Source organism: Cheilinus undulatus, linkage group 15, assembly GCF_018320785.1.
Source record: "Cheilinus undulatus linkage group 15, ASM1832078v1, whole genome shotgun sequence".
In the NCBI taxonomy this organism is placed as follows: Eukaryota; Metazoa; Chordata; class Actinopteri; order Labriformes; family Labridae; genus Cheilinus; species Cheilinus undulatus.
The window spans coordinates 5955804-5975488 of record NC_054879.1 but is presented as its reverse complement, the minus strand read 5'-3'; the positions used below and the strand labels follow the sequence as shown (position 1 = coordinate 5975488).

The following is a 19685-nucleotide window of genomic DNA, read 5'->3' as shown; positions in this document are numbered from 1 at the left end:
AAATTACTTTTGCAGGTAGCCTCAATCAAACCTACAAACATAATGAAGTTGTTGGCAGAAATAGTAAAACCACAAATAATAGAAAAAAGGAATTTAGTTCTTAAACACTTAAATTGCATGCACAAACAAATCCTTCACTGTTGGATTGAGGTTGGCATGTAATTTTAAGACATGTTTCAAACACAAAAGGTAATCCACTGTTTGAAAGCTGCAAGTATTAAAGCTGCCAGTAACATTTCAGCCAAAGCCACTAAAAGCATGAAATAATGAGCACAACATGAATTGTCTAGGATTTCTGATGCATTACTCCTTTTATTCACGCTGAACTCCTGATAGTCTTCCAGCAAACATGGTTTGCAGTTGCCAACAACATTCTCAAAACACAAGCAGCAAAGTGAAGCCAGCATTTGACATTTTTATATCAGTTACAATAAATACATAATCCTGCACACACAGCCTCCAAAGACATGTCTTGATTTGTAGACATCAGTATTCGGTCAAGCTTTATGGCTTTGTGTGATGAATTTCTGTGTGATGTGTCTCGTTTAAATTCAGTGTAAGGATTCAAGGTTAAAGTTCATTTTTTCACCGAGGGGCTACAAAGTTTGAGGCTAACTGCAGTCGGTTTAAGAAGTCCAGCACTGAAGAGAAGAGTGTGTTCACAGCAGTGACCTCTGAGTCTGCTTGCAGAGGGTTGGTAGTGGCACGAAAGAAATAGTGGTTTAAATAGCCTGGTGGTACTGGAATCGGTTATCAGGGAATAAAATGAACAGTACAAACACACAAACAGGGTGATGAGCACGCATCAAAGTGGGCCGACACACAAACACACACTTGGTTTCCCTCACACACAAAGTATTTTGCTGTGAGTAGCAGGATTTGTGTCATAAATGTAATTACTGCTGTCCAACTGTAAGATGATAGAATTAAGCTGCTTTTAAAGAGAGAGAGAGTAAGTGAGTGTATGAGGGAGAGAGAGAGAGAGGATGACAAGCCAGACAAGAGCAACAAAGTGGTTTGAGGGAGAGGACCAGGCATAGCAGGGTTGGCACACGAGAACAGACAGAGTGAGAGGATGCTATAGAAAGAGAAACAAAGCCACCAAGCCTGGGAATGAAAGAGAGAGTATGGGAGCGACGACGAAAGAGAGCGACAGAAAGAGCAGGAGAGAAAAAAATGAAATAAAAACTGGAGGAAAAAACACAAAGACAGAGAACGCCAAGCTATCCCAAGGCTATTTAGTTGGCAGGAAAGCAATGGGCTACTTTGAAAGTCAAAATTACACCAAGGAGCAGCTTAGCAGCAACAAAGCCAGCAGACTCAACATTCACACCAACTTCTGGTACACCACATCACACTCTGGAAGCTCTCACAAGGAGATGCAACTCAATTCCTGCCTTCTATTTAGACATTATACAGACACAGAGCCATCTTTTCTAAAAGAGAGGACTGAGTTTGACTTCTCTTACTGTCCCATTGGTGGAGGAATTCAAGATAAAGGCTATATCACACAACATATACAGCTGCTGTAGAGTAAATAAGCAAAAAAAAACATGCTGGGAGACCACTCTCTTTATGCTGACACATTAAAGATTTTTCTCTTCCACAGGGACTGATGATGCTCACAGAAGCATTATAAATCATACAAAAATACACAAATTATCAGCTATATGATGATGGAACTGCAATTTACAGAAGCAGCAGTTCAAGAAAACATCCTGTTTGAAAAACCATCTGAGATTTCTTGGACAAAAGTCCAATTTTTTTCATTTGCACCATCTGAGTTTGGTACCTTGACGCCAACACATAATTGAAATAACCAGTGATGGTCTAACATATTTAGCATTGCAATCATTATGACATAACCCATATTACTTAACATTGTTAGGTCAATGGTAAATGGTCTTGAGCTTGTAAAATGCTTCTCTAGTCTACTCCAAGGGCTTTTTTATGATGCAGGTCATGCTAAACCATTCATATTCATTCACCTCACATTCTCACACCAAGTGGCCATAAGTAACTTATCCCATTCATACACAACCATACTCATTCACACACCAATGATGCAGCAATGGAAGAAATTATTGATTAAAGGCTTCGCCTAAGGAGCTGGGGATCGAACACGTGACCGATCTGGTAGAGAGATGAACAACTATATGCTGACCCACAGTCATTAAATTTAGATTGTTTCTTCATTTAAGAGATGTGATGTCAATTTCTAAGCATGTATTTAGTTTGTTAGGCTAGTTATTTGGTAGCAGTTAGCATACAGCTAGCAGGTGCACTTTATCCACTGCTGGTAGTACCTTATTGTGACCAGGGAGGGATTGAAAATCATGGAAAACATACTTTTAAGATGAGACCATGGTCACATACATACTTTAATGTTTTATGAATAACTATATTTGAAATTTTGAAAATCCTTGCTTATCTCTAGTAATCAATGCTAATATGTATATTCTGTCATGGACAGGTGCACAGGTGCATCTTAAGAAACTGAAATATAATGAAAAAAGTTACGTGTTTTTTCCTGTGATTTAATTTCAGATATAGCTTCTCAGCAGATGGAGGTATGAAGGGGCTCTAAAATCTCCTGATAGACGGCTGACAGCGTTGACTCTGGACTTGATAAAGACCAGTGGACCAACAGCAGGCACCTTAAGCTTAAGAATTTATCTGGCTTTGAAAACTGTTGAAAATATTTGGAGTAATGTAATTCCTCAGCTAAAACCATACTTAACATAGAATGATATTTTTTTTTAAATAATGTTGCATTTTGGTGCAGACATAACAATTCTTAAATGTTTGTTTTCTGTCTACTTTCATGCCAGCAGAAAAAATATGGACATTAAACTTTAATAGCATTTATCTTTGTAGCAAGGAAGACGTAATGAGTACACAAACTCTTCCACAGACTCTTTCAAAATAAATCCATCAGAGGGAATTTAACTGTTTAGTCAAGGACAGAAATAAATGGCTGTCCCGTTTCTTTGTGCCTCTAAAGCATCATACAACATCGAGTGAGTGTAGTGTATGTCAGTGATCAGTGTGTGAGTCTAATAGAGATGAATGCCCGAACCAGTGAGAAGCGACAGCACTGACCATCTACTGATTACTGCTCACCTTTATTGGCTTACTGCAGGAGATGGAGAGGGGTCAGAGGGCATTCAATATACAGAAAGCTAGCCAAGAGAACACACAAAGACTTTCAAACATCAGTGTGTGCTTGTGATTGAAGACAAAGACTGATACCTTGTGGAAAAGAAAAAAAATATGCACAATTAAAGGTATTGGAATCAGGCAAACATGCACCTGTGCACACAGACACACGAAGCAGCGTAAGTGGTAAAAGCTATGGAGAAGCAAGGACTGCTTAGTTCAGCTGTTCGAGTTCTGTGTCAGAGTGATTGTAAAGAGCTAATGCGTGGTGGCATGAAGTCAATTCGCATACATGTGCACAGCCACGCAGACACACAGGGAAACATGCACACACAAAGATGTACTGCTCTCGCTGTGACAAATTAATCCATCAATCCACATCAGCCTAACAAGGTGGCTTTCAGGTTAAATCCTCAGCAAGTCTGCATGAGCCACAGAGACCAGGAAACAATGAAAAAAGGAGGGAAATGAGAAAAATGTGAGAGAAAAAAGAGAGAGATAAGAGAAATGAGGAGACAATCAGAGAGGAGGGAGGCGGGGATGTGTCTCTCTAAAGACGCAGTTTTGGCAGAGTATTGTCAGTGTGTTACTGTCGCAGTCAAAGTCAAAGTTCCACCAGGGAGAGACGCAGACAATGGGCTGCACCAGTCTCCCTCAGCATCACACTGGCCCCCTGACACACGCAGAGGCAGACAGACGCACATATTCTCAGAGATGTTGTTCATTCTAAGCTCCTCTGCCTGTTTGTCAGCCTCTAAGCCTGATCGGCGTTGGCATGTACAAGAGAGAGCAAGAGAGAGCAGAGGAGCGCCTGAGAAGGAGAGAGCTGGTGGTGGGTGGAGGAACCAGAGTGAGACAACACAAAGACAACAACATGGAAAACTACGACAAAGACAGCCACGCATTCTAGCTACTGACTGATCCTTAAACTTAGTGTTTGTGCAACAGAGTGCATCCTTTGAAGTATATCAATGAGAGTACTTCACAAAATGAGGGAGTTTTACCAGCAGTCACTTGCAATACCACTTTATGGCACAGCTATCAGAGACTAGTAACACTTCTGCACACTTTTAAAGAAGAAACTAGCTAAAGACTGACATATAAACCAACAGAGTTCTCTGCTTTCTCCCCTTCACTGGCATGCTGGTCGTCATTCCTGTGGAGGAAATTTCTCTAATACACAGATTCTTGGACACAAACACAGAGAGAGCTCTGGGCTGTCCCCAAAACCAGAGGAAACCACAGTGAAAGCAACACTGCTGCAACTGCTAGTTTTATGTCCAGTAAGCAGAGTATCTCAGTGTCCTTTGGCCTACTTAAACTGGTTCACAGGGAACATTTGTACATAGCATTGTTCTGATGCCAATACCAGTATCGGAAATATATGAAATCACTGGTATGAGAGAGTGGGGAATGCCATTCTGTGAATCTGGGCCACCACCATACATAGGGGGGTGGGGCGTAACCACTAGGCCATTTATGCCCCTTTCGGGTGCAGTTTTGTTTAACTTTATACTTTGCGTTATTTAGCCATGCTATGTGTTAGTGCTACAAAATCTAAATCTATTCTTCTTTGCTGTTCAAAAACAGTGCACATAGGAATCCCCATTTTTAGATCAGTGAAGAAGAAGCGGGTGGAGGTTTTAACAGAGCAAGCTAAATGTCAGCAAAACAAACTGACAAGTCTAAGAGGAGAAAATACTTAGAAAGCAGTCAATTTCCTCACAGCGTCATTGGTTGGCAGTTCTGATGTAGGCTTGATATGTTCTGTACAGCGTGGCTAACATGAGCAGCTAACTCCACCAGCCTTTGCTCCTCTTTGCAGATTAATATCGTGCTTTGATCTGTGGCCTCTTTTCACTTCAGTTGAGTAGTAATACATGCATACAACCATGGATTGCCTGCATACTACTTATTTCCATGAACTAATTAAAAACTGTTTCTACTACACGCTAACTGATAAGCTACCACTGAGCTTCTCATATTTACGTCTGGTGAAGGGCCTTGGGAAAGCTCTGACAGGAAGGTAGTAGCCATTGCTGAAGCTACAGCAGCCTCTAGTGGAGGGAGGTTCATTACAGTTTAAAAGAGTGTTAAAGACCAGGATTTCAAATCCATGTTTATAAAAAATGATAAGTAAGGTAATTAGTTTAACCAACTCTTACACCTGAAAGTTCAGACTGAGTTCAGAGGTTTTACTAAATTGTTTACATTCAGTCTGGTTGGTTTTGGTCTAGCACTGTAATTATTGCAAACAGACTTTAATTATTGCAAACAGACTTTATATGATAAACTTATGAGATAAACTTATGAGATATAATCATTAAATTACGTGGGATTTGTTAGCTGACCGGTGGGCGTCTGACATCAGAATGTTGAACAGCGTAAAAGGCTTGTATGTAAAAAAAAAAAAAAAAAAGAATGACATAGTGAGTTCTATCATATTATTGTTGATTTACTACTACCAACAGCCCCAACTCAAAGAGCAGTGCATATGGCTATCCTGGGTTTGTTTTATAAGCTTCCTCATCCAATGAAAACTTTTTTGTTGTAGACAGGAAAGGAGAAGACAGAATCCTGCAACCCACAGCAATGCTAACTCGGGAGAGAAGATGAGTGGCGTGATAAGTGGAAGCACTTTCACCCTGGGCATGGACCAGACCATGGTTCAGTTTGGTCCAGACCGAGACCACCTCCTTTGGTCTGACTAAGATCTGGCTGTATGGCCCGGACTATGGTCCAGGGGAGGTTTCACACCTATAATATTGATTCAGATCAAAGTGAAAAGATGGCATCCTAAATAAGTCTGATAATTGAAAACATGACACGTACAGCAAGCACGGCTGTGATTTGAGGGGAGGCACCACTGCTGCCAACTTCAACACGAGTGATGGGATAAAGCATTTGAAGACGCATGAGGTGAAGAAGCGTGACGATTTCATATCCAAAACAAAAGGAGAAAAAAGAAAAAAAAGAAGAAAAAAAAAAAACATTCCAATAATGCAAAAAATTACCCAAAGAAAGTATAAAAGCAATGAAGATAACCACCAAAACTGATCAGTTTAATGGTTAAGACCACCACCCCCTGGCTGCTGTGGAAAACTTGGTATTTTGCCGTTTTATGGAGCATTTGGAACCATGATATAGTTTACCAGGTACAAAGGTGTTAGGCTGAGGCAAGGCATACAATAGCAATTATTCCACATCATACAGACTATACAGCTGTTAACATTTGACTATCAATATCAATGTCATCTAATTTAAAATAGAGGCACTGTATAATGTGCTGATAAATCTAAGGTTGTATGCCTTGTTTTCCAACAGATGGTGATATTTCAAGATAAAGTTCTGATATATGAACGAACCTTGACAGTGGTGACAAAGGTCTATGTGTGAAATGTGAGTTATTTTAATATTTAGCAACAAAACTCATAATAATTAGCAGGAAAATGAACCTTAAGTGTCAAAGAGAGGCTGTACATTATGATTCTATTTGTTTTTTTTTTTTTGTTTTTTTTTTTAAGATTTATTTTTGGCCCTTTTCATGCCTTTATTTGATAGAGGAAGGACAGTGGATAGATTCAGAAACAGGGAAGAGAGTGGGGAGAGACATGCGGCAAAGGGCCACAGGCTGGATTCGAACCCGGGCCATGGGTAGCGCCTTAAACCACTCGACCATCTGCGCTCCCATGATTCTATTTGTTTTGCCATGTTTTGAGTTCACTGTAGGGTTAGAATAATATGCCAGTTTTCCATAGCACAGCCAGTCCAGAAAGTCTACACCAGTATCAGGTTGGTACCCGGTATCGGTTGTTACCCAATACTCTGAACTGGCATCAGGAAGGAAAACATGGCATTGGAACATCTCCAGTAGATACCACTGTTTCACATTTTCATTTTTCATCTCATGACTGCAAATAACCATGCAATACCCCCCCATCATATCCTATTTTAAGCCAATATTCTTTTACAGATGATTTGATTTATCTTTGTGATTTTCTTTATATGGTTTCTTCTTCTTCTGTGCTGGTAGTTTACTGTTAGTCTAAGAGGAGACACAGACTTTCAAGTTTCTTTGTCGTTTTATTTTCTAATTACTTGAGGGAAGCTTTTATGAAAATTGTTCAGCTGAAGCATCCACAGACGGGAAATTCATCTGGCACAAATACACACACTCAGTCACACACACTTACTAACTCTCAGAGGTTTCCACACATCCAGGCACACACACACACTCCCTCTCTAATATGGTTTCCCATTTCCGTCACTTTGCATCTCAGATTCTACAAAATTATAATATAATATGAAATCTTCCAAGGTTCACATTTTCCACAGGATGATGGAGACTTTCCATTACGAACACATTACCATAACAGTAATAGTTTCATATGTGAGTGTGAGTCTGTGTGTGCCTGTGGTGAGGGTGCCTGGTGGTTTCTGGGGTGTGGAGGAAAAGACCATAGCTGGAAGTGAAATCAGCATTCCCAGAAGTCATTGTCTTTAAACTCCTCATTTTCCAGGACCCCCCCCATAAAAACGTCCATGCAGCTGTTGGACATCTCTGGGTTTCTGGAAGTATTTCAGTTTTAAAGTATACATTAGAATGAAGTCACGCTGGCCAGGCACACACTCTTTTTAACAGCTCGATGGACAATGCAGGATAAGAAAACAGGAGGCACGTTGACGAGCAACAGGTATAAGGTATGTGTAAACAGGTTTGAGTAAAAAAAAAAAAAAAAAAAAAAGGTCAAGAGATAGAGAAAAAAAAGAGATAAGAGCCTCTACTGGCTTTACAGGGCATTTAACAGGGATATTCCTGCTGAATAGTGGAGCTGGAAAAAAGATTTAAACAGAATAGCAGATATTGTTTTTAACAGTTCCACAAAGTTTAGAAACGTTCAAAAAATACATGTTATGTCTAATACAGAAAAATGAAGAAAAATGAATGAAGAAAGCCTGCAATGACCACCACCCAGAGTTAAAATACGTGGAAAAACAGCCAACAACTGCTGTCCATCACTAGAGAGATCTACCAGATAAGAATGAGAACATCTTCTGCTTCATTCCAACGACCGATGTTACAGTCGACCATCTTTGGTGACTTTAGGTTGAATGCAGAGGTTGTGCTCAGTGCTAATTTTGGCAGCTGCTTTTAATTCTAGTCTTTAGATGAAATGTCTTTTAGTTTTAGTCACATTTTAGTTATTTCTACCCTTTTTAGTTTTAGTCTAGTTTTAGTCAATAAAAAGTCCTCACATTTTAGTCTTTAGTTTTAGTCCAAGCATTTATTTGCTTGCCTAAATCTGGTACCAAATAATAGTAGTGTGTTCTCTGCACCCTGCTAAACCTGGGGTCCCTGCTTTCTACAGATGAGAGGCAGAATAGCTACAGATGTACAGTTTTTTCACAGATTATCCACCAGAGAAATATCACAGATTTTGAATGTCTGACGAAAACTACATTCAGTTTTAGTCTAGTTTTAGTCATCTTGATGAAAACTAAACTTAGTTTTTGTCAGTTTTAGTCATCACAGATCTGTTTTTGTAAATCTTAGGCTGAATCCCAATTTTCACCTTAACCCTCAATCTTACCCTCAAGCTCAACCCTCAGTCTTAACTCGCCCCTCAAAACCAAGCGTAAGGGCCATCTCGTGACTTAGAAATGGGACACCCCTTAAGAGCAGTTACAATTTCAGACTGTAGAGGTCAGTAATGTGCCAAAACTGCGTACTCTGTTGATTCAGAGGAAGAAGAAGAATGTGACGGCACAGTTACGGTCTTACGATCATAAAAATAAAAGTAAATGTTATGCTACAAAAAGGCAAATAATCCATAAAATAACATTAAACTAAGATATTGGTGGTTTTCATAATTTTTGGATCTCTATTAACAAAGAAATACTTACATTTGTAGCTTGATATCTACCCCGCATTCGCCGCCATCTTTCTTTGAATAATAACTCTCAACACCAAGGGAACTCCAGGAACATCTCAAAACTGAGGGCGAAAAAGCCCTCAAACTCGCCCCTCAACTCAAATCTCAAGAGCATTGGGACAGCCCTCGCACTTCGCAGGAACACACATTTTGAGAGTAAGAGTTAAGCATGAGGGTTAAGGGGAGAATTGTGATTCAGCCTTAGTCTAGTTTTTGTCATGGAAAAAAGGCTTCGACAAATAGTTTTAGTCGACAAAATTAACAATGGTTGTGCTAGACTTTTTTGCTGTCCGTCATCTTGAAGGACAGGCTTGTTAAAATTCTGTCATACAGTTTTAAAATCTCCTATTTTAATTTTCTATCTTTAATAATAATGAAAGATGACTCTTTCAGATTTAGATTAGATAAGATTTGCAAATATTGACTACAACCATGATAAAGCAGTTATTAACTAGTTTATACAAAGGTATGTTGGTCAGAAAAGCATGCACAGGCCTTTTTTAGGGTTTAACCTGTGTCACTTATTCTTCTCACTCTTGGGTCCTGTTTTTTTTTTTTCTTAGGTACATGTAAGGAAAAATGGTTGGGAAAGCTGCTTTACATGACTAATATTTTATACAAAGAACAATCTTTTATGCTTTACATTTTTTCATGGCATGGACAGAAAAGATTAATTCAGCACAGCGTTCACTCCTAGTCATTTTTTACACCATGATAGCAGAGCCCAATCCCTCTTCACGAACATCCACACCTGCACCACTTTTGTCCATTCCAGTCTAACGTTCAGACTTGTAAACACTGCATTACATCTAATAAATTATAATAACAAAACAAGAAAGAACAACTGGATGTCCATCCTCTACACAATGAACGACAACTCTGTCTCTATGGAGCAGCTGACAGCCACAGACTGATTTAACTCTCATGATAAAAATAGGGAGAAAAAAGTAATATAACAAGGCTAAGCATCACTCATCAAGCCATAGGCCTGCCTCTAATCCCAAGAATTTTTGCTGTGAAACTGAAACTGAAGCATTTCAGTCGGAGGCTTTCATTCTGCCTTATATTTTTTCTAATAAATATGCTTAAAACTTTACGACGACTGCCAGTGATTTTTGAGCCGGTGCCGATATTCCTGGATTTTTTCTGACTTGCCAGTCCTGATCTTCTAAATACTACAGACCACATCACCTGCTCTCACCATCATTTGTTACTCCACAGGAGACTGTCACTCTTTCATAGTATGGTAAACTGCATATAAAGATGATATCAATTCCCAGATATAGCTGCGTTAAGACTCAGCTTCTGTGTGCTAATGATGTGGCTGCACACAGAAATAATTCATAGAAACAAACTACATCTACAATCAAAGTTTAAAGCCAGTTAGTGCAATGTGCTCACCGCTTAAAACCCTGCACAAACGTTGAAGCATGCACCGCTGCGCCATAACGGCAGATGTATCCCTCTGTGACTGATGTGCTCAGACTCCTCATCTCAAGCACTGCACTTTCAGTAATCTTCAGCGTTGACATCATCAACTTTCTTGATGTGCAATTTGTGCAAAATAGGAAAGGTCTGTGCATCTGTCTGTTAATAATAGAAACAATTAGTTACTACACTGATTCACTGAAGGATGTCTCACTGGGGATGGTGTGCATTTCAATATCTCGCCAATTTGACAGGAAGTACATGCAACTCTCATACCATACATGATTGCCTTCAAAATTCACATGTGGGATCAAGATACGCCCCTTTACATTTAAACAATTTCATCGTTTGATGTAGCACCTCTACTTGCAACAGGAAGTGACACAATTGGGCCATTTCTTTATTGGCGAGCAATTTGCTATCACGCCATTTCACAGGAAGGAAGTCTCTGTAACTTTTACATGAAACATCTGATTTGCCTCAGATCCAGCTAGTCAAAGCAGAAGCATCTCTAACATATAATGTCCTGTTTTTTTCTCACCTTACATCAATTATTCCCACATTCCCAGGGTTGTGACCCATGCTGACATGCGCTGGGGTCCGAGGGCCCTTCAGTGCTGCCTGCAGTCCTATTATTTATTTATTTATTTATTTATTTATTTTCTCTTTGCAATTCAAGCATTTCTTTTAGATTTTCCTCAGTGTATTTAAATTGTCAAAAGCTATCAGCTGCTAAACTGTTACACTGTGTTATGTTGAACAGATTTTAATAAGCATTTAATATCAAATAACAATTTGCAGCTTCTTAACACACTTCAGACTGGAGCAGATATGGAAATATCACCCTTTTATAATGTGACTGTGTTGTGATTGGGAATTACTTTGAATGGAAAATCAATCCTGAATCAAACATGACCTGCAGAATTAAAATCAGAATCAAAATAGAAAACGAACTGAATCATGAGATAAATAAAGGTTTAAAACTCAGTGGATAAATACAGGTAAACCTAGAAACATGTGTTCAGATTTAAGGACAAAAATTAGACAGATCTCACATGACTACTTTCAGATATCACAGGCAAATTTACATTCAATGATTTCATGTCTAAACAAAGTGGCTCAGTCAAAATTACCGTGTTGTCTCTAATCTCAGTGAAAAATAAGGATTAAAGATAGAGTAAACTCCAGAAGCTAATGTCGTTCTATTTGAAAAACAAAAAAACAAAGTGCTGCCTATACTTCAGAGCATCGAATTAATGCCAGTTAAAGACAGTACAATCATGTTTCACCATACATTTCCATGGTAAGCATGGACTCTGGAAGTTTTAGAGCAACTGAATCTCCTGTTTCACAGCAGCGGTTTGTTAGAATCAAATTGCTGATGGCCGTTTCTCTTAAGAAATGTTTTATCTGTCATAGACAGTTTTGTCAGTGACAGAAGTGTTTTAAAGAGTAGGACACTATAGCTCTCAAGCTGATGATACTTTCTTACTCTCAACCAGTATGCAGCTTATTAACTCAGGATCTCTCAATTTCACTGATTTTCACAGGGAACAGATTCATACAAGTGTTTTCACAGTTATTATAAAATAAACAATCCAGACTTAGCATGCTTATAACTATAAGCTCTCGTGGAAGCATACAAGAATCTCCAACCATGCTCTCTAGAACAAGAGTTGTGTAGTCCCTTTGCCGTGTTTCTTCATCTCCCCCTCACAAAGCCTTGCCTTCCAATGTTTACCATTTCAATCCTGTTAAAGTAATCCTCTTCTCCTGGACAAGATGTTCCCCTGCCTTCATTTTGACATCACTATATCTTGTCCAGAACACGTTTAACTACGGTCCAGTTTTCTGGCTAACACAGCATGCTTCCTGGGATACTGGTGCACTCACGCTTTACAACCAAGATGAGAAAAATCAGAAGGAATACACATCTTTTCAGCATGCCATTTTTTCAATTTCAAGGGTTTACCTAAAGAAGAAACTGTAAAAAAAAGAAAAGAAAAATAAAAAAGCCTTGCATTAATGTTCTTTGCATCTTGTTTGCTTCCCTTTTTAAAATGTTATGGACACTGAACATAAAAGTCAGTGCCACCACTGGAAAATCCAAGGCACAGCAAAATGTGGAAAGGCTAGACTGATTGACACCAATAAAACGGTCGACAGCAAGACAGGCATCTTTAGATAAAGTGGAACGAAGTAGAGTGCTCTTATATTCAGGTAGCTATAAATGAAACAGGGCCGACTTCAAGGCAAAGCGAAAAAGAAAAGTTTGACACAAACTTTTGAAAGAAGTGTGTGCAGGTGACTGAAGTTAAAGGTTTGAAGCTTCAGTCATATGTCACCTTGCTTTATTTTCATGTTCCCTCTTCAATCTCTATCCACCTCTCCCCTACACATGAACATGTGTGCCATTAGAGGTGGCAACAGTCCCTCACTGCATTTCTCTCACCAGCCTTTACGCACATCTAGCTTTCGTTTGTACTCCAGCCAAATCAAGGAGGTATTTCTAAAGGGAGATGCAGAGCGGGAAAATGTAAAGGTGACAGAATAGTTAGAATGCAAGAGGAAAGTTTAACTGGCATGTGAATGAAACCTGAGTGAAGTAGGATGAAACTGAGATACAGGTAGGGAGTTCAAAAGGTGTCATTTGAGAATGGAGGATAAAAACAAAAATTACAATGTAAACTGAGAGAAAAGAGTTATTTGTTTCTTTCTGCTGCATCAGCAGATCTGAAGTCAGTATGGTTGACATAAAGCAAATCCACATAAATGAACATAAACATTAGCTATGTCCCATTTCAGCATTTGCTTCTTTTAGTGAGTGCATTTGAAGACTGACAGTACTAGTGCTGCATGATAAATCTAATCACACCTTAAATCCAGATGTCAGGCTGTGCAGTTGCATTATGCAATAAAGGCCGTAGTTATCATTGCATTAAGCAGTGCCTACCTGAAAGGTTTAAAAATATGACTGCAGTGGGGTGTATAGTGCCAATGTGTTTGGACTTTGTAGAAGTGCTTTTGTTTTCAAAAAAGAAAAACTTGTAGTCTTTAGAAAATATCAAATAATTGTGAAAGCAGCACTGTAAAAACTAGGTGTTGTATTTTTCTATGCATATAAATATTTGCAGGTCTGAGCTGAGAAATAAACACTTGAAGAATATTATCATTCTCTGCATTTTCCTTCACAACTCAGCAAGTAGACTCATGATTCCATTTATGCATTATATCATAATTTGCAATGGTGAATAGTAATATTGTCCAGTAGATTTGCTCAATTTTGGATATTTGATAATCAAAATTATTTAATGAGGAAGTCACAATTATTAAACATCATAACCGACTTATTTTACATCTGCATACAGTATGTCTTTAAATTTCAAATGTTAAGACCTCAGGAAGTCTTTATGTAGCCTTGAGAGGAATCCACAGGTTCAAAACAGTGTTGGTATTTCTTGGTTTTACAAATGTCAAAAGGACCAAATCTGTATGGGAGAGGTTGAGGAAATGTGCACTTAATTGAAATAGAATTAGAGCATTTAAATAAAAACAAATCAATCATTTCTCATTGCTTTTTTTCCTACCTTACAGCACTGGTTTAAGTTTTTGTGTAGAAAACAAACTTTCTAATAGGGCTGAACGATTTGGGAAAACAATCTGATTGCGTTTTTTTCTCCACAACATTGCGATTGTGATTTAGTATGAAATTATTTCTTAAGTTCCTCATCTCATGTATTTTCCAGCAAACATTTTCCAGCATTTTGTGATTTAATCTAATTTGCAATTAATTGCCCTACCCTACTTTTTTAACATTATACATTTGAGCCGTACAAACATAAAGGTGCAAGAAAAAAAAAAAACGTACTGCCAGAGTCTTAGAGGGGGGTAGGGAGTGAGATCCTAAAATGAATTAATATCGACTGCAACTTGATGATTTAAATCATTAAAGTGTGTGCAAACAGCTTTGTGATTAATGACTGATTAAAGTTTGACAGGGACCTGAAATAAAGGTCTGTACAGCTATAATTTAATAATGTGAGTCACTTTACTGAGGAAACAAAGTTGTGCTTTAATTTTGAAATATATTCCAGAAATGCACCATGCCTGACATTCTTATCAGGGACATAATGACAGTCAGGATACAGACAGTGAATCTGCTTGCAGGTTTCTCTAGAGCGTGAACAGGCTTTCAGTGGCTTCAGACCGAGCAATGCTCATGTTTCTACTCATGATGAATATGCTGAAATTCTTAATTCAGTCTTCACTTAAAATATGAACATCTAGCACATTTACCAAATATTACAAAAGGAGCACATGTGGCACAGTAATTGTGCAGCCCCAATTACCTTCTTTTAATGATTGCTGGAGGCTAAAATGATAATTTTTATGGAAACTCGAGCTCTACTGTCCTGTAGAATCACAATCACACATTATCAAATCTTGCAGCCCCAGTTGAATTATGACATATTTCAAAGGCAAAGCAGGAAAATCTTTTAAATAATATTCTTAATCTCAATGATATTTTTCCTGGTTAAATTAAGCTAAATATAGACTCCCTCACATATGGCAGAAAAATGTGTCTTCCTGTCTCCTCCAAACAAAGGTACATCCATCATGTCCAAAAATGTCCCATTTCATTATGTGCCAACACAAAAAAGGTAGCAGACTCAAGTGGCCAAATAATACTTGTTTAAGTACCAGTAATCAGTTTCTGTTCAGTCAAATACTTATACTACTGTTGTCTGAAGCTTCATATTAGAGCTTAGTTAAATTAGCAATGGTTGAGGTTTCTAGAGGCAGTTCTTAGAAAGTCAATAAGGCTGAATCCTTCAGACGTGGGGTCTTTAAAAAAATGCTACTTTCTCTTTTTCTTTTTAGCCATTCAGTCCTCAGTGTATAGCCATATTTTAATTTTCTTACTTCCATTTTTCTGAGCCATTCTAGCCATTTTTGTTGAATTTTACATCATCATACCAGCCGATTGTTATGTCAGTCATATCCACTGATCCTTGCCTTTTATAGACCAAACTACAGAGTAAAATAGTAATTTGTTCAAGTGGCTGTTTCATTGTCTTTTCATGTCCATGAGATCATCAGGAAGTGTTTTCATGCCCAAATCAATGAGTGTGTTGGGTCTGGCTTTGTCTTACCTGCAGGGCTCCCAACAGAGGCTCCGATGTTGCTCTCATCTGCAACTGAACAAAAAAGAACCACATGTAAATATACTGACATGAATAAATATTCACTAAATATTTTCACACATTTCACTGGTTTGTTAAACTTCTCTGGCCACAAGTCTAAAAGCTGTAAGTATTTTTATTTGAGTTAAGGATAGGGATGCATCAGTATTGGCAATACTACCAAAAGACAGGGCAAATCTGCATATAATGTTGCATAAACAGGTACTACAGAAGGTTTTTATCTGCCGTGTAGTGCTATTTCAATACTGGCATCAAACACTGCTTAAACTTTTGACTTAGAGAGGAGGTGTTTCATTGGGCAGAAGAAGTGACCTGTCGGGGAGTTCTGTTTTTGTTTATCAAACATGAGAGAAAATTAAAGCTTTTTAGGAGTCTTATACCAACAGCAGTAACAAAAAAAACAGAATCAATAATCAGCTCAATCAATCAATCAATAATCAAGTGTTGTTTTAAACATTGGTATCAGACCAGAATATTACGTGCATATCTGAAATTGAGGCTCCGATAAAAATGTACAGTACTTAACAAGTTTATTAGATCACCTGTCATAACGAGAAAAAACAGAAATATTTTAGAAATCTTTCAGAAAGTTTAACACTAAAAATGGTGTTGTTATTTATTTGGCAAATAACAAACTGAAACAACTAAGTAGTCCCATTTCTAACATAATAACCAAAAAAACTTGTTGTGTCTGGCGTCCTCTAGCCTTGATAACAGCTTGCATTCTTTCTGCCATTGTGTGATCAATCTTTGAATCTACTAAATCCCACATTTGTCCAATAGGATTCAAATCCGGACATTGACTTGTCCAGTCCATCAGTTACAGTCCTCTAGATTCCTTTTTCTCAGTCCAACAGTCTCTGCAGTCACAGCTTTGAAGTATGCTTAGAGTCACTGTCTTGTTGGTATATGAACCTACAACCAATCAGATTCAGTCCAGAAGGGATTCCATAATCCACTAAGATACGTTCTTGTTCATGATACCATCGATTTTCACTAATTTGCCCACGCCGTTTCCACAAAGAGAACCCCATATCATAATAAAATCTCCATTATGTTTCACTGTGGGTGCATCGGGCATCAAAATGCCCTCTGGCTTTTCTGCAGACATAAACACAATGATGCTGACTGAAGAGTACCTCCAGAGTACCTTCTTCTAGTCATCAACAGTCCAGTGTTCGTGCTCCCTGGTAAATCTGAGGTGTTTCTGGATGCTTGCAGGCCTCAATAATGGCTCCTCAGTCGCTACTCTTCCATGTTCCATCAGTCGTCTGCTTTTGGTCATTCTGGAGACTTTCTCAGACTCTGATCTACAAGCATTCACCTCTGCCTGAAGATCAACGGTGGTCTTCCTTCTGCCTCTAGTACTTCAGTTAACTTTAGTTTCCTGCCTCTTCCTTTAGTCTCCACTGTTGACTCCAAAGCATCATTGACCACACTGTGAGAACACTTTGTCTTTCCCTGTTTGTCTCAGAGACCATCCAGCATCATGAAGTGTTTTAATTCAGACTCTTTCATTTTCAGTGAGCTCTCCATGTTTCAAACCTTGCAAAGCAGATTGATAAGCCCGTTTCCATGTGCCTCACTGGTGAATTCATCTTGCAAAGCTCCCGTCTGAACCGTTTGGGCCCAGTTAGAAAGTGACAGGACCAATCAGTGACGAAGGGCAGTTTTTTCAGGTGCGGCAGAGTCGTGAGGTAAGCAAGCAGCAACAACAGGCCGGTGCAATTATGGTGGAAGAGATTAGCATGGATGCTGCTAGAGCGCCAGTTTTATCAGTTTTTCTTTGTTAAAAGAAGAACAAAGAACCACATTGAGTTGTTTTCTTTTCAAAAATGACAAAAGTCAAGTACTGAAATGTCTACCGTCACCATAGTTTGTGGCGTTATGCTGTTCTATGGATTTTCCTCCTTGGTAGCGGCTATGTCACGTGTTTTGTTGCTCTGATTGGCCCAGAAAGATGTGACAGACAACGTTCATCCAACCACCCTCTGAGTTTTTTTTTTCCAAAGGCTCTGTCCTTTCCCAAACACTGTCTATGAGAGGTTTACCAGATGGATGTCTGAAACAAATCCATTTGGTATGTCAGATTACCACGTTTTACCATTTTGAACAGGCATGATGAATTTCAATCATAATTCATCTTTTTGAACCGGCTCACTGGGCTTCTCTGAGAAGTCAGAAATTAATCAAGCAGAACATTCAAACACTAAAACTAATTTTTATGCTCAGGAATGACAGTAAACAACAATGATTTGGCATCTTAATCGAGAAATAATAATGTGATTTACTATTTTTTGTAAAACATGTTAATTTGAAAATGCATGGATAACAAAAAATAATTCTAATTATCAAAAATATAATTTCAGTTTGGGAGCTTTAACATGCAGATGTATTAACCATTTCAGAAACATAAACAATGATTTTTGTAATTACCAGTGCTGTTAATTTAGGGCAGCTGTGGTATAAACCTTACAATGGGTGGTGGTCTAATAAATTTGTTAAGCATTGTGTATACAAATAAAATTTTGATTGTTCTGCATGTGTTATTCTAGTCTGCTTTTAGCTTTGAGCTCTAACAGTGGTTTTTGCTATTACTGTTTTTCTCCATGTCCTCCAGGATTGCCTGATGCCGCTCTTTTCCCCATGATGTTTGGTCAACCTCCCTGCTACTGAAGTCATCTTACTTCCTCTCTTCTCTCTCACTTCATTTGTCATTAACACTCCCTCCTCTCCTTCAGTCTCATATTCCCCTCTTCTCTTTTCACAGCTACCCCCCCCACCTTCTGCCCTTTACCCTTCCTCGTCTTTTCAAAACATTTTTTTTTTAACTTCAGTTACAATGCTTTCATCCAGCGGTATCTCCTTACTTTGATCGCCATTCTCCATCACTGCTTCTTGTTTTTCCTCCTTTCACTTTCAACATCTTCCGCCCGTTCTTTATTATTTCTCCCCCTCCTTCCTAAAGCCACAAAGCAGCCCAACGCCGACAAGGAACACATTGACTGGTAGCACCATTAAAATACACAGTCAGGCCACAGAAACCGAGCAGCACCATGGCTTCTCCCAGCAAATACCTCTTTAATGAAAACCAAGCCTGACGTGTAACACTCGCTATGTGTTTGTGAGTGTGTATCTGACGGCATCTGTCTGCGGTGAATCAACACTACTGCCTCAGCAGTGCGGTAGTTAGCGGATCACTGTGTGCGCGTGGGTATGCCTACTTCAGCAAAACTTTAAATGCCACATATGTGACGCACGCCGAGGCGTCTTAATAGGGAGAAAGTCTCAGAAAGACACAATCATGTTGACACACACAAACACACAAAAAAGCTGTCACATGGATTGAACTGGATTTAAGAATGTACATGCATGTATTTTATCCTGTAAGACTCAAACACTGCAATAAACCAGAAAGTGTAAATTTCTAACTCATGGAACGGCAAACATGATACAAGACCAAGTAAAAAACAGGAGGAAGTCAGTGATGATGGCAGAGAGCTGTGGAAGAAGCTTATGTGGAAACCAATCTTTGACTATTCCTAATTTCATCTATCTTTTTATATGGATTTGTTTGAAAAAGCCCTACTGCTATGAATGCTTTCTTTCTCTACAAACCCACAGTAATTCAAAACCAGTAAAACTGCCTGGACTCTGACCAAAACACTTCTATCATTACATTTATTAATGAACACTTAGATCTTAAAAAGCACAAAGCACTTTTGTATCACGGTCTGTAACAGATACTATTATTCTACGCGTGTGAATGAGGATAGATATAAAGCCACTGAATGCCTGCTGGTTTGGGAACAATAGGAACGATTATTTTTACAGTCCTAAGGCATAAAAAAAACAATAGCATTTCTTGAAATAACATTTGACCAAAAGTGTTTGCTCAGCTGTTTTTGCATGATTGGAATGGGCAAACAGTTTTGTTTGAAAAAGAAAATCAAGGCTGACA

At 38.6% G+C, this 19685-nt stretch overlaps 1 protein-coding gene across 3 annotated transcripts in view; it reads right to left on the bottom strand.

Moving 5' to 3' along the window:
• The window catches only part of pard3bb (par-3 family cell polarity regulator beta b), a 368918-nt gene that overhangs the window by 179563 nt on the left and 169670 nt on the right, over window positions 1-19685 (bottom strand). For all 3 annotated transcript variants that reach the window (XM_041806626.1, XM_041806625.1, XM_041806627.1), the window contains one exon: window positions 15674-15718. In XM_041806626.1, the coding sequence (XP_041662560.1) occupies window positions 15674-15718 (45 nt within the window). The remainder of the gene's footprint in view (window positions 1-15673; window positions 15719-19685) is intronic.